The sequence below is a fragment of the Nannospalax galili genome, unplaced genomic scaffold (genome assembly GCF_000622305.1).
Source record: "Nannospalax galili isolate Female #2095 unplaced genomic scaffold, S.galili_v1.0 scaffold342, whole genome shotgun sequence".
Lineage (NCBI taxonomy): Eukaryota > Metazoa > Chordata > Mammalia > Rodentia > Spalacidae > Nannospalax > Nannospalax galili.
Window position 1 is genome coordinate 1,940,536 of NW_008349359.1, and position 15,946 is coordinate 1,956,481.

Below are 15,946 nucleotides of genomic sequence, written 5' to 3' on the forward strand. Positions count from 1 at the left end.
GACTTTAAGGGGGGCTGGGGATATAATTAGATTTGTAGAATGCTTGCCTATCATACATAAAATCCAAGGTTCAATCCCCAGCACTGTATAAACTGAGCGTAGTGGTGCATGCCTATAAATCCCAGCACTTGGGAAGTAGAGGCAGGAGGGCATCCTCAGCTACATAGAGAGTTCAAGACCAGTTTGCACTACATAAGATCCAGTCTCAACAAACAAAAACGTGAAACTTTCAGGAGAGGTACAATTTGGTGTTGACTTTAAAATTCTATTTAAGGCTGAAGAGATAGTTCAGCGGTTAAGAGCACTGGCTGCTCTTACAGAAAACCCAGGTTTGGTTCCCAGCACCCACATAGTGACTAACAATCATCCTTAACTCCAGCTCTAAGGGATCCAATGCCCACTTCTGGCCTCTGCGGGCACCAGGCATGCACATGGCACACGTACATACATTGAGGCAAAACATCCATGCAAACTCAAGCAGACAAAAACCCAGCACAGAACTGGGGAAATGGGCAGCAGACCCCAATTTTAGCTGAAGAAATATTGGCAGCTGATTACTGCTGGGTGAGAAAGAGCTGATCTTCTTAAAGCAAGGGACTCTAGATAGGCTGACTAGACTTCAGTAAGTGAAATTGCACTGAGGAATGTTTGAGGCCACTAACTTGATACAATAGGCCTTAACACAAATGACAGAATGTATGAATTCCAGTGGGGGGGTATGAGAGAGTGCCAGTGGGGAAGGGGGTACAAAGGGATGAAGATTGAGATGTTCTGCATGAAATACATAAAAATTCAATAAAACACAAAATAAAAAATGATATATTTATTATAGGAAAACATCTTTGGACACTTTTTCCAAAAGTGTCATTTATGATTACTGTTTATGGATATGTGCAGATATCTGCAACTTGAGGATATATCTGTAATGAATGTATCATTAAAACATAAGACTATAGCTGGGCATAGTGGTGCATGCCTTTAATCCCAGCACTTGGGAGGTAGAGGCAAGGTGGATCTCTGTGAGTTCAAGACCAGCCTGGTCTACCTAGTGAGTTCCAGGCCAGCTGGGACTACAGGGAAACCCTGTCTCAAAAAGATTAAAAAAAATAATAATAAATTCATAGAATAAGAATAAATAAAATCTTAAAAATTTAGAATTCTATTCATCTGTCCATAATAGTAAATTCAAAAAAATTAAAACCTACTTAAAATAAACATATTATAAAAGAATATTTGTTGACAATGACTTTCCTAACACATGGCCAAATTTTAAATTAGAAAACTATAAAATAAAAAAGGTTTTATTAGCTCGGCGTGGTGGCGCACGCCTTTAATCCCAGCACTCGGGAGGCAGAGGCAGGAGAATCTCTGTGAGTTCAAGGCCAGCCTGGTCTACATAGTGAGCTCCAAGACAGCTGGGGCTATAGGGAGACCCTGTCTCAAAAAGACCATAAAAAAAAAAATACTAAAAATAAATGAAAGCTAGTTCATAAACATAAACAAGAAACTAAATGGACAGCAGTGAAAAGTTACTTATCTATGGTGGGAAAGTTACACATGATCCATATTTCTGCTTTATACTTTCTGTGTTTTCCAAATAATAGGCACCCCCGCCCTTGTACACAACTATGTACATCAAGAAAAAGTCTATTAACACTTAAAATTTACCCCTTTCAGGTTACATAATAACTTGTTGTGAATATACCTCTTGATATTAGGGTATGGCTTTAAAAAAAAAACCAAAACCAAAACAGCTCAATGGTTCTGCTAAGTTGGAAGCAGGAACAGAAAGAACCTGGCCCACAATGGCCTCAAGAGCATCCACTTAGGAGTGCCTGCAGCACTATCAAAGCCCTCAATTCATTGCCAGGAGACGCAGGACTGAAACTTTGGGGTAAAGTCTTCCACACACCTCCATGATCTGCCCACCTGTGTCAGGTAGTCAATGAGAGCTAAGTGAGCCTTCTCCAGTTCAGCGCCTGAGAGCATGGGCAATGGGTTAGGATACTGCAACTGCTTCCTGTAGTCTGTGGGCAGGAGGTCCGGGTATAAGCCCATCACGTGGGTGGGATCTATGAGAAAGGTAAACATGATTCCTTAGCAAAGGAGCCCAACAACTTAATGACAAAATGAAACATGACTATTACTCTAGCAAAACAAGTTCCAGACTGATTATTTTATAGTTTATTTTTTGAAACAGGGCCTATGTAGCCTTGACTGATTTGGAATGCATTATGTAGACCAGGCTGACCTCAATTTGTGGTGTTCCTCTTGCCTTTGCCTTTCAAGATGAGATAGGTATGCATTGCCATGCCTGGCTCGTCGCCACACCCCCCGAATGGGAATGAGTCTAAGTTCAGAAAAACTCAATGAGCTGCATAAATTTCATTAAAATACTAAAAAACTGCATGACACTCTTCTAATACACAGACACACATACACAGAATGAAAACTGAATACTTATTAAGTATCTAAAAGTAAAGGAGAAAAACTGATATTTAAATTTAAAAAGATGAATGAAATTAATAAAAAAAATGTCAAAAAAATATTATGTTAAAAAAAAAAACTTGGACAACATGCCAGGGAATAGATTTGTAATATATATGGCAAGAAGCTAATATGTTGATTATATAAAACAAACACAAAATTGGTAATCAAATGTAAGATTTCATTTGCTAAATGGGCAAACATAAATACTGACAAGAGTGAAAATATGTAGGAAAATATGCTCTGCTACATTAAGAATCTAGTGTTAACCAGGTGTGGTGGTACATGCCTTTAATCCCAGCAGATCTCTATGAGTTCCAGGTCAAGCTAGGGCTACAGGGAAATCCTGTCTCAAAAACAAAAAAACAAAAAAACAATCTAATGTTGAGGGGTATACTAGCACACACCTTTAGTCCCAGCACTCAAGAGGCAGAGGCAGGTGGATCTCTGTGAGATCAAGACCAGGGCTACATGAGACCCTGTCTAGAAAAAAATAAAAGAGGGGCTGGAGAGATGGCTCAGTGGTTAAGAGCATTGACTGCTCTTGAAGAGGACCTGGGTTCAGTTCCCAGCACCCATGTAGCTAACAACTGTCTATATAACTCCAGTTCTAGGGGATCTGATTCACTCTTCTGGCCTGTTAAGGTGTTGCACTCATGGGTGTACTTACATACATGTAGGCATAACACTCATACACACGAAATTAAAAAAAAAAAAAAAAGAAACTAATGTCGAGGGCTAGCAAAATAGCTTGCTGGGTATAGGTGCTTACCACCTAGCCTGACAACATGAGTTCAATCCCCAACACCCATGTGGTGGAAGGAGAGAACTGATTCCTGTAAGTTGTTCTCTTACCTGTATGCATGTACTGTGTATGCTCATCCACACACATACATATATGCACACACACACACACACACACACACACACACACAATTTTACATAAATGTGGGCTGATGAGCAGGTAAAAGCACTTGTCCGAAAATCTAACAACCTGGATATGATCCTCAGACCCACATGGTTGAAGGAGAGAACTGACTCCTACAAAGTCTGCTGACCTCCATTCACAAGCCATGGCATGCCTATGTATGCATGTGCACGCGCGCTCACGCATGCACACACACACAAACACACACACACACACACACACACACACTAAAGTTTTAAAAAAGAATGTAATTTTTTAATAAAAACATTTAAAAATAAATGTAATTAAGCCAGGGCTGGTTCATGAACATAGGGAAGCAGAGGCTTTTAGGCCACTGGAAGCTTGCACATGTGAACTTGTGGCAATGGTGGCATCAAGCACAAGACCCATGCCAACCCAATCAGACAACAACCCAGAGTGGAGCAAGGGAAATGGGTGGTGGGCTGACCCAAGCCTGGGAACGGTTAGAGATTGATCACTACTGGGTAAGGGAGAGTAGATACTTACAATCTGTAGATAGGCTAACTAGACTCCAGTGGATGACTTTGCACTGAAGGATATCTGGGTACAAATGCTTGGCTAGATAGAACTTAACATGTATGGCAGAATGAATGAGGTCTGGCAGGGGTGAAGTGGGGGGGCATGGATGGGGAGAGAGGGTCTAAATTTGATTTAAGAACTGTTGTGTGAAATATAAAAAAGCTCAATAAAATTTTTTTTAAAAATTTCTTTAAAAAAATCTAATGACAACAGTCAAGGTTGTCCTCAGGCTTTACACACACACACACATACACACACACACACACACACACACACACACACAAGTGGGGTTGATTAGTTCATGACAGTGGTGAAAGGTCTCGGATGCAGGTTGAAAAGTGACACTGAGATGGATTGTTTGGGGTATGGAGTTTATTAGTTATCCCCAGGGACAGACAGACAGCATGACAGAGGCTCTAAGGAGAGGAATCAGGTCCATGTGGTAGAAATGGGTAGTTTTATTGCACAAGCCTACAGTTAGGCTCTGAGTCCCATTCAGGAGTCAGGGAACAGGATTATGTGACCACTAATACCCCCTTGGATGTTAATTCACTATCCAGGTAAGAGATTCTGGTCCTAGGATGTCTGTGAGTTAGGGATTCACTGACAGTCTCAGTAGGTACCCATGCTATCTGTGAGAGGGGAAGGCTGCTCTAGCAGCTGGATTCCAGCACTACATTCTTACAAGTGGACCTCTTGTGAATGGGACAGTGTCTTTACAAAAGAGGCTACAGGGAGCTCCCTCCCACCACACAGAAATAAAACACAATCTAGGAACTAGGAACACAGAATCTTCTAGATATTTGCCATGGAGTTCCTATAATCTAGAACTATGAGACATAAACCACTGTTGCTTATAAAAATAAATAAAAGAATACCATGTCAAAGAGGCCACTTTTTCTTTTTAGCTACTTAGAATTTAGTGTACTGTCTACATATTCTCCCATCTGCCACAAGGACTGGTTAGATAACGCATAATGCACTGCCCTATGGAACACTATCACTTACAGTCAACTGGCACTTAGCATCTATTTCTACCTCTATGTTCCTTCCTGCTTATGAATACTATAAACTAAAAAACTACTTTTCTCAAGCTCCCCTAAACTCAAGAGTTCTGGATGAAAATATGGCTCCACCAACAAGCAACAGATGTGTAGGACTGGAAAATGGAAGTGTGATGGGGACTTCCCTCCCTATTGTGCCACCAGCTGAGAATCAGCATATTCTAGTGTCTAGTTTGAACAATCCGTGTGTGTGTGTGTGTGTGTGTGTGTGTGTGTTGCATGCATGTGTGGTAAAATTTACACAACACAGTATTTATCATTTTTAGATAGGAATTTCATATACTCCCAGCTGGCAATGTAGCAAAGGATGATCCTTAACTTCTGATCCTCTTGCTTCCACCTCCCAAGTGCTGGGATTGCAGACATGTGCCACCACACCTAGTTTATACAGTGCTGGGAATTGAATGTAGGGCTTCATGAATTTTAGACAAGCATTCTACCAACTGAACTATATCCCCAGCCCTCAATTTCAGTCATTTGCAAGTGTACAGTTCAGTGCCACTGAATCTGTTTGCAGTGCTGTGCCCTTCCAAACACCATCCATCACCAGAACTTTGCTAATATCCCAAGCCAAAATTGTGTATTCAATAAAAAACTGCTCTCTAGTTTCCCATTTCAGCCCCTGGCAACTTCTGCTCTATTTCTGGTCCCTATGAATGATTTGCCTATTCTAAGTACTTCTTAGCACAATGTCTCAAGGTACACACATTTTGCAGTATATGTGGAAATTTCATCCATTTCAGTGCCTATATAATGTCTATATATAACATAAGTGGCATTTTATATTCATTTAATTAGTGCCTATATAATGTCTATATGTAAGTGGCATTTTCATTTAATTAGAAGTTATTTTTTATCTACCATAACCTAGGGCTTACAACATTGTGAAGCTGAATCATTATACATATGCCTACCCCAATCAGGAAAAAATACTTGGATTCTCTAATCTACTTCTGCAAATTTATCCAAAAGATTAGGGGGAGGGGCTGGTAAGGTGGTTCAATGGGTAAAGGTGCTTTGCTATGATAACCTGAGTTGGATCCCCAGGAACCATAGAACCCATGTAAAAAGCTGGATGTGGTGGTATATATCTGTAACCCCAGCACCCTTAAGGTGAGATGGGAGCTGGAGAAGGGAATCAGCCAGAAGTTCCAGGGCCAGCTAGCCTGCACTCAGAAACGAGAAACTGCCTAACAGGTGGAAAAGAGAATTGACTCCTAAAAGTTGTTATCTGACTTCCATATGTGTGTTATGAGACAGACAGCAGACAGACAGACAGACAGACAGACAGACACACACACACACACACACACACACACACACAAAAGATTAAGGAGACTATGCCATAGAGTGTATGAAAGAGGTACATTATTTATAAACTATGCAATTTTGGAAACAACATATAAGTCCTTCAACAGCAGAACAAACTGTTTTTACTTCACCTAATAAGAACACTATGAAATCAATGCAAACTATAATTATGATATATGGCAAGTGTATACCGCTATTATCATAATTCTGTTAAAATGTGTACATGTAGAAAAAGTCTAGGTGAGGAAGGAACAAAATGAGAGTTAGGCTTAGATCAAAGATTATGTTAGAGATCCCCCCATCCCATTCTTACAAGCTTTCCCACTAATGATTTACAATTTATTATCCTTTAGAAAAATGTCAAAGTCAGGTGAAGGAGGGCTGCTCCCCTTGCAATGGACAGGAGTCCCTGGTAAGCTGACAGAAAGCAAATGCTACAGCCTTCCCTTGAGTCCTCCAGAACCCTGTAAAAGCACTTGCTGCTCTACAAGAGGATCCAAGCTTGATTGATGGTGGCTTATAAGAGCCTGTAACTCCAGCTCCAGGGGTATCAGACACCTCTGAGGGCACTTGGGCAGCTAACCAGAGTAGCTGCAGTGCTCCATGGGGGCCACATAGAAGCACAATTTTAGGGAAGACAGCTGCTGAGAACTGTTAAGTGAACACATGGCCCTCATTTGCCTCCTGCACTAACATCCACGTCTATAAACGTGTTCCACTTAATATCTTGTCATGAGAGGCTAGGGGTGTAGCTCATTGGTAGAACACTTGTCTAGCATGTTCATGGCCCTGGATTCAATCCCCAGCACTGCAAAAACCTTATTGTATCACTTAAGGATTACCAAAGTCTCTTGTGGCATCCAAAGTCCTTTGACATCTGCCACAATGCATCTTTCTGGTATGGCCTATCACATACCACTAGAGACACACTGGGCTCTGGTTCACTTGTCCTTGGACACAGGAGGTGAGTTCCTTGCATCCGCTCCCTTCACACCCCCCTTTTCCTTTTCATCCTTCATGGCCCCATTGACTTCTCACTTCTTTGGTCTCTTACTTTTTGTTAGTTTGTTGAGATAGAATCTCAAACTGTATGTCAGGCTTACCTAGAATTCTCTATGTAGCCCAAGCCTTGAACATGTACAATTCTCCTGTCTGAACTTCCCAAGTGTGGAGATTACAGGTGTGAGCTACCATGCCTGGCCTTACTTTCTTGATGCCCCTGGAGAACTTTATCACACACTCAATAATTTACTGAGTAGGTCCACATGCAAGCACTTTGGGGACTTGAGACATGTTGCATTTACCCTGGAAGCCCAGGTCTGAAAGCAGAGCTGGCACTGACAACACTTATGATTTGCTCGAAGAGTAGGTTCTGAGTCCTGGATTATACCACACACAGATCCAAGTATGATATAGATGCATGATTAACAAGGAAATGGTATGCCTCACACAGAGCAAAGGTTAGGAGGCAGCTCTGCCTGGGCCTCACTGACCTAGCTGGTTCCTGAATTCCCAGGCACTTTCCTACCTCATGCATATGCGCAGGCTGCTTCCTCAGCCTTGAATGCCCTTTCCTAGACACTGGCATGGCTCATAGAGGCATCACTGTCAGGCTGTAACTGAAATGCTGCCTTTGTAGAGATGCCCAACCATCTTCTATTCAACTGTAATCCAGACCCTGATCTACTCGAGAAGCATGATTGTGGTAATGAGGGGCCCAGAAGAGAGGCAGATGAGCAAACAGAAATCTGGATCCAGTCTATGCTGTACTAGGAGAAAGGGCCCTGGGCTTGCAGACGAAGTATTTCAGTCATGCGAGCCTGTTCCCTGCTGGGCAGGGGTGGGGTGGGGAGGGGGTGGGGGGTAGTGCTCCCTCTGGCTTATGTGAAATGTGCCTCTACATATCCTCTTCACCAATGCTATGCTCTAAAGTAGGCTCTAGCATCCCAGACATACCAGGCTCTGTTACACCCTGACTCTGGCTAATGTGAATTAGCTCATGCATAGCTGGTAAATGGGGAGAATGATGTCATTATCAGGCAACAGCTGCCTGGGCTTGTGGGCAATTTTCCCCAGATTATTAATGTTTGGAAATGATCCAAGAGCAAGCTGGCTCACAATTAAAGATGAAAGCTTTAATTATACATGAAGACCTGGAAGAAAGAACAGAAAATCCTACAGAAATGCTACTTTAGTGCAAATAACAGCTGGTTAGCAGCTTCAAGGACCACGTACTTTCTGCTAAGTTAAGCCACCTAGGAAAGCTGTCAGTACAAATAAAGCAAAGATGCTCCCATACTAAGGGTTTTTTTGGGAGGGGGTCTTATAAAGAATTCTATACTTGGAGACAGCAAGAAGGGTCAGCTGTTAAGTGCTTGCCATGTAAGCCTTAGTCTGATGACCTGAGTTTGGTCCCTAGGACCCACCCCACATGGTGGAAGGAAAGAACTGACTTCACAAAGTTGTCCTCTGACCTCCACACATGCCCCTCGCCCCCAGTACTTTTTTTTAAAGTCTATACTCAAGATTAAATGTGATTTTTTTGTTGTTTGTTTTTTGTAAAACTAGTTTCCATTAAAAACAAATGTCTTCAAACATCTTCATCGCAAAGAATAAAGCACAGCTTCAGGAGGATTTAAGATTGCAAAGGACACCATGCTGGAATCCAACACCAGTGGAATGTAACTAGAAGTTTCTTACAGAGTTACACAGGCCTTGAATGCCCTGGTATTTTCCGTGAGCATTTGTTACAGAATGTGAGAGCTGCCAGAACCACGTAAAAGGTATCACAGCAACAATGCCTTTATGGAAAGGGTAGAGGGACCCTGAGACAGCTCAGCAGGTACAGGTGCCTGTCACCAAGCCTGACATCCTAAGTTTCATCCCTGGAACCCACATGGTAGAATGAAAGAACCAACTCCCACTAGATGACTCTGGCTTCTACATGTGCACACATACACACATATACATTACACACACAATACATAAAATGTGAACAAAATGGTTTTTTTTTAGAAAAAAGTAAGGGTAGGGGCTAAGTGGCAGTGTATTTACCTAACATGCAGAAAGTCCTGGGTTTGATCCCCAGAACTACCAAAGAGGGAGGTGCAAACCTGGGTGCTATGTATGGATATTTATGTGATTTGGGTGAGGGTCAGTCTGACACTAGTGATCTGATAACCTCTAGGTATATAATGCCCATTTCTACACCTATGGACCAGACTTTAGACTGAGGTCACTAAACAATGTATTATATAAGTCCTGTCAATGGCCAGCTGCCTCCCTCCCTCCCCAACAAGCCCACCACTAGCACACATCTCCTGCTGTTGGACAGGGTCACCTATGGCTTATCCTTTCTGGAGACTGTTCTTTGAAAGCAGAACTCCTGTTTGATTATTGTTGCTTGCATTGCACTCTCGGAGCTCAGCATCTACTTGGGGAATAAATCAATTAAAATGCAGTAGCTTCATCTCAGCTGACTTTAAAGATTTATGACTAGGAGACAAATATCTTTGGCACATGGAAAAGGTCAGGTTTTCACCAGAGTTTCACCTTACTATTCTATTATTTTTGTGAAGAGCTTGTGGACACTGGAAACAATGTCCTGATGAAGTTCATTTGGAGAAAGGATGGCAGATATAAGTTCAAACTATCTAGCACCAACTGTGTGTGCATGCGTGCGTGCATGTGTGTGCGTGTGTGTGTGTCTATGTGAGTAAGGGTGCAGTGTGTGCATGTTCATGTGCTTGCAGGTATATGTGGTGGGGGGTTATGCATGTGTGTTTGGAAGACAGAAGTCTCTCACTGGCCTAGAGCTCATCAAGTAGGCTAAGCTGGCTGGCCAGTAAGCTTTGAGGATCTGCTTATCTCTAACTCCCCAGCACTGGGTTTACAATCATGTACCACTACATTCAGCTTTTTTTTTACATGGGTTCTGGAAATCGAACTCAGGTACTCATACTTGCAGGCCAATTGCTTTACCAACTGATCTATCTCCCCAGTCCCATATCTTTTCTCAACAGCAATCTACTTCCTTTTGGTGAGTGCCCTCTTGCACATTGTATTTGTGGTTGGAGGACATCCTTAGCCTTCAGAATTAGAGGGGCCAAACCTCCTTCCACACCCCTGGTACAGTATGGGAATGGGACCATGACCTAATCTTGGTGAGAAGATCCCCTTGATCTTGAGAAAGGTAAAAGAAAGATGGCAAGCAGTATGGCACATGCCCACAATGTCCACCCTACACGCTCCTCTTCTATAACAGGATCCCCTCCAGCAAAAAGTCTTGTTTCCCCTGCCTTCACCTGTAAGGATCCTTGTAAATCAGCAGAACACAGCAGGAGTTACAGGCACCAAAGGCACTTAGGCACCCACCTAGGTATCTTGGATACCTTGCACCCTCTCAGAAAAGCCAGCTGCTATACAGACATTTAAGCAGCTCTGTGGAGATTCACATGATCAAGAACTGGGGACCCAGGTCCCAGCCAGCACCAATTTGTCAGCCATAGCCCAGTCATGACCTCAGATGCTGGCAACTGATACAGTGATAGGGAGCAATTTTTATAAGGATGAAGCAATAGGGGAGGTGACAGCACAACATCTAAGGAAGTAGCTCTGCAGGATCACCAAGTCTGTCCTGGCTACAAAGTGATTACTGTCCTGTTTCTTATTTCCTGCTTTGAGGGCCCCCAGAGTTCCTCTGTTATCATGTAATATTGACCCATCACACACACTGTTCAAGTACCTCATGTTATTGTCACAGGAACAAACATTATGCCTCTTGTAGGCATAATATGTAGAGGAGAAGCAGGGAGTTCAGTGGTTCCACAGAAGCTCTGAAAGAGTGACTCCAGAGTGCCTGCTCTCCCCACAGCACCCCAACAAGGAGGTCCTAGGACATTACAAAGAGAGAGGGTTTTGCAGCACTGTCCTATGTTGACTCTCAGAAATGACCTACAGTTTAATCCATGGACTTCTGTCTAGCACAACACTCAGAAAACATGAGCTGATCAAATGCATATTTGTTGAACTGAATGACTTTTTATTCTGTCTTTAATGATGAAGGCAAAGCATTCTGGAAAATTGGAAGTCTGTGTTTATGGATGAGGTCAAATTAGAAACAGTAGGACAGTAAATATGTAACCACTGAGGTCCCTTACAAAATCTTGTTAGGTGTGGGAATCAGTTTTGGTGAGAGCAAGTTTCTCCTGTTCTCATTTCTCTTCAGCTTCCCGACTCTCTCCTCCATCATCAGTTCCTATCCCAAGGCCACACCTGCTTGTTACCTGTGCCAAGCTTAGCAAAGACCTGCATGGACTCATCAAAGCGCTTCTGGCAGAAGAGGTTGAAGGCATACAAGTTCTTGATGTGATGGATCTGCTGCTGCTTTTCACTGTCTGAGTCATCTTTCATTTCCTAAGAGACAGAATAGATAAAAGTTCATTTACTCTCCAAATACTTACTCAGCACATTCTAGGTGAGATAACATCTTAGAAACCACAGGTGCTAAAACATGCAAGACAACAAGGGATCTGCCTGTAGAGACTGCCTGACAGTCTAAGCATCAGATGGCTTAAGTAAGTATGCACTGCAAATTCATAGGGCATCTACAAAGTGCTATCTAGTACTGCAGAACTCTATGAGAGCCACGACAAACGAGGAAAGAGGGAGAGACTGTCACAGTCTAGAGGACACGAAGATGTGCCAATTAAATGACCAGTTCCAGATATGATCCTGGTGTGCGCGTGCGCGCGCGCACACACACACACACACACACACACACACAAACACAGGACATTAATGGAAAAGTTAGCCAAATCTCAGACAAGTCTAGGGTTAAGTTCAAAAACAAAAACGGAAACAAAGCAGGGTAAGGATGGTAACGAAAGCACGTGGGAAGGCTCCGCAGTGCAGTCTGAGTGGTTTGTTGAGCAGGGACTCCAAGAAGGGCCTTGACTGGGATGTAAGGGTGGGGAGGAGAGGGTGTGCACCTGGTGAAGAGATAGCACATGCACACAGCACCAGAATGACAGAGCACCACATGCTATGGGACAGACACACATCTAGTATGGATGGCAGAACTGGGCAAGGTCCTGTTTCAGCAGTCAGTAAGTGAGCTATTAATAGCTTTGTTTCTCCTGATAACCTTCCCCTCTTAGCTCTCTTTTGATGAGTCTTTACTTAATTTAATTTCTTTCTATGCTTCTCAGGGGGCTGGTGAGATGGCTCAGTGGGGAAAGATCTTTGCTGTGCAAGCCTGGTGACCCAAGTTCAATTTCTAAAACTCATATAAAGGTAGAAGGAGAACTGACTTCACAAAGATGAAGTCCTCTGAAGAGGAGTTGTCTCTGACCTCCATTCATGTGCAGTGCCACCCCCCACCCCCAAAGACACCCAAATAAAATTTATAAATAAGCGCTTTTCAGTTTCTTCCCTCCCTTTACTTCTGCCACTCTAAGCCACCACTGTCAGCATGCAGCTGCACTTGGTCCTGCACGTGCTTGGTAATTCAAAGGCTTTCTAACCCTGGCTCCCACCCTCTTACTAAACTGTTCCCAATATTTAAGGCACACCTTCTGATCAAGTCAGTATGGACTTCAAATGTTCTAGACACACCACACTTGTTTTCACTTTTTTTTCTTTTTTCACTTTTATGTATATATGATACACATATAATGGGGGCATGTATGCATGGGTGCATGTCGAGCCCCTGACCAGGTATCATCCTCCATCACTCTTCTACCTTATTCACTGAGGCAGGGTCTCTCATCAAACCCAGAGCTCACTGATATAGCTAGTCCTGCGAGCCAGCTTGCTCTGGTGATCCCATCTCCCGCTTCTGAGGCTGGAATTACAGGTGGGCCATCCACATCCACCTGGCATTTATGTGGGTTCTGGGAATTTAAACCCTGAACTCTGTCCTTGTGATTGTGGGCAAGTCTTTAACCTCTGAGTCATCTCCCCAGACCTTGTTTTCACTTTTAAAACTTCCTCTAACCTTCAGTGTTCCATGTTTCCTGCACCTGATTCTAACCTTACCTACCTTAAAGGACTAACTCAAGCATCCAATTTTCAGGCACCTTTTCCAGCTCATAGAGATTCGTTCCTCTCAAACTCGCTGTGCCCTGTTCTATCAATTCCAAAGTTTAGTATAAAATTCTTATGTATATGTTCTTATCAATTTAATGAAGACCAGTTCTTCCAGGTCTAAAATGAAACCAGTGAAGCCTCTTTTGCCTTAAAAAGGAACATAGTAAGTTCAATCCTAAAAACAGGAGAAAAATGGAAACCCAGTTCTATCTTCTCCATCAAAGATTAAACAGACAACCTGTGAGGTAGATCACTGCAAAGACTGCTATACCTTCCTGTGAAAAATCAGAAATAGGGGCTGAAGAGATGGCTCAGTGATTAAGAGCTGGCTGCTCTTGCAGAGGACCGGGGTTTGGTTCCCAGCACCCACGTGGTGGCTAACAACCATCAGTAACCCCAGTTCCAGGGCATCGACACCCTCTTCTGATCTCTGTGGGCAATGTACAACATGGGTGCACTTACATAACTGCAAGCAACACAGCCATACACAAACACAAACACATACATACACACACACACACACACACCACCACCACCACCACCACCACCACCACCACCACCACCACCACCACCTACAACAACAACAACAACAAAAAACAAAACAAAACAAAACAAAACCAACAAACCAGAAATAAAGGGAGTTGGACCCAGCACTTGGGAGGCTGAAGCAGGAGGATCTCCTAAGGGTAATCTGGATAATGTAGAAAGATTTTGTCTCAAAATATCAAAAAAACCCCCAAAAAACATAAAAATAAATAAGAGGAGGGAGGGAAAGGGAGAGAGAGAGAGAGAAGAAAAACAGATACTAAAGAGAGTTCACATTGCATATCCTATGAAGTTTAAAATCTAAATACATTTTTTAATCAGATTTTTAAATTTATTTTATTATTTTTTTAATTTTATTTTATTTTATTTTAATGTGTATGAGTGTACTGCTTGCATGTATGTGAGTACACCCATGTGGTGCAATGCCGCAGAGGTCAGAAGAAGGCTTCGGATTCCCCTGGAACTAGAGTTAAGGATGGTTCGTAGCTGCCATGTGGGTGCTGGGAATCGAACCCAGGTCCTCTGCAAGAGCAGTCTTAACCACTGAGCCATCTCTCCAGCTCCGTTTTATCAGATATTTTATTTCAAGAATTAATACCTTTTTTCAAAAAGTAGAAACAACAGTTATTTACGAGTGTAAAATAATTAATTGTACAATAAAAAGGCAGTTACAAAATTAAGCAATTAGAATTGGTACATAATTCTTCACATTTACTTGAATTCTACTACAAATGTAGTCTTAAAAATCTCATGTATTTTGGAATACCAATATTTTAAAAATTATGCACCTGTGGTGTTTAGGGCTCAGTCTGTTCTGTTTTTATTGAATTCCAGGGCAGTACTATCTTCAGAACAGTACTATTGAAGCCAACAGACTTCACATATGATAGAAAATTATTTCTCTTGGGGGGACCTTGTTATTTATGGCCTCTGGGTCCAGTTCTTCAGGAAAGACCAGCAGGATACTACTGGCACCTACTGTACCTCCAGTGTTTGAGGCATAATGCTGCTGCTTCTGGCAAGAACTGTATGTTTGCTTCTTTTCTATGACACTCCATGCCACTGTGTATTTACCCTCCTTATCCCAGGGCATCTCTGTGTTAGGAACCAGCATCCACATCACCATTGTTTCTGACTTGAGATATCCAGGAAAAAGGTTTTCATTTGAGTTCTTAAATAGCCGATTTGGTAACCATATAGAATTGCATTCCCAAACTTCAGAAGGTTGCCCACTATGGACAGAAGTCCACCATAAGCCCAATCATAGGAGGTATCCACGTAAGATGTTTCTTTGTATTGTAAACATTAAATTTTTGAAAGACTGCTTTTGGTCCCTGAACAGCCCTAAAAAACCAGTGTCTTTAACCTTGCTCTGTTGTAAATCACTGGCTCATTTTCTTCCCGTACAATTGTCAACATAAAATAGTCATAAAATAGTTTCTGAATATAGTTCAAATATTTATAATCTGAAGTCCTTTCTACTATGGCTGTCAGCGGGGCATACCCAAAGGTTAAATACAAAAACTGACAGGTTCAAAGAATAAAGGTTCATTTTTAAATAACATTAGGGATGCAATTGAATTTTCAAACTTTTCTTTCAAATATAATTTGCCTTGTTCAAAAGTTTTCTTTTTCTTGCTTGGTTTTGAATTTTGGCATTTGGTTCTGCTGTCTGGCTTGGTTCTAGCTTTAGGGGAGTCCATCTTTTCATAACTTTTGCCTCCCTTTTCTTTCAGTCTTTTTTAGTGGTCAGATGGCACAGTCCCTTTCATCATCTTCAGGACTTTGTAAGTTTTCTCTTTCACTTTTTTCATCATCTTTTCTTTTTAAAAAAAATATTTTATTATTTTTATTTTATGTGTATGCATGTATTGCCTGCATGTAGGTAAATGCACCTGTGTCGTGCAATGCCTGTGGAGGACAGAAGAGGCTGTCAGATTCCCTGGAACTGGAGTTACAGACAGTTGTTAGCTGCCATATA

At 42.1% G+C, this 15,946-nt stretch overlaps 1 protein-coding gene and 1 pseudogene across 3 annotated transcripts in view; both read right to left on the reverse strand.

The window, feature by feature from the left end:
- Window positions 1–15,946, reverse strand: part of Vps39 (VPS39 subunit of HOPS complex) — a 78,150-nt gene that overhangs the window by 11,369 nt on the left and 50,835 nt on the right. For all 3 annotated transcript variants that reach the window (XM_008846815.3, XM_029570225.1, XM_029570226.1), the window contains 2 exons: window positions 11,616–11,745; window positions 1,930–2,072 (listed from right to left, as the gene is read on the reverse strand). In XM_008846815.3, coding sequence (XP_008845037.1) covers window positions 1,930–2,072; window positions 11,616–11,745 — 273 coding nt within the window. The remainder of the gene's footprint in view (window positions 1–1,929; window positions 2,073–11,615; window positions 11,746–15,946) is intronic.
- Window positions 14,763–15,782, reverse strand: LOC103744971 (annotated as a pseudogene).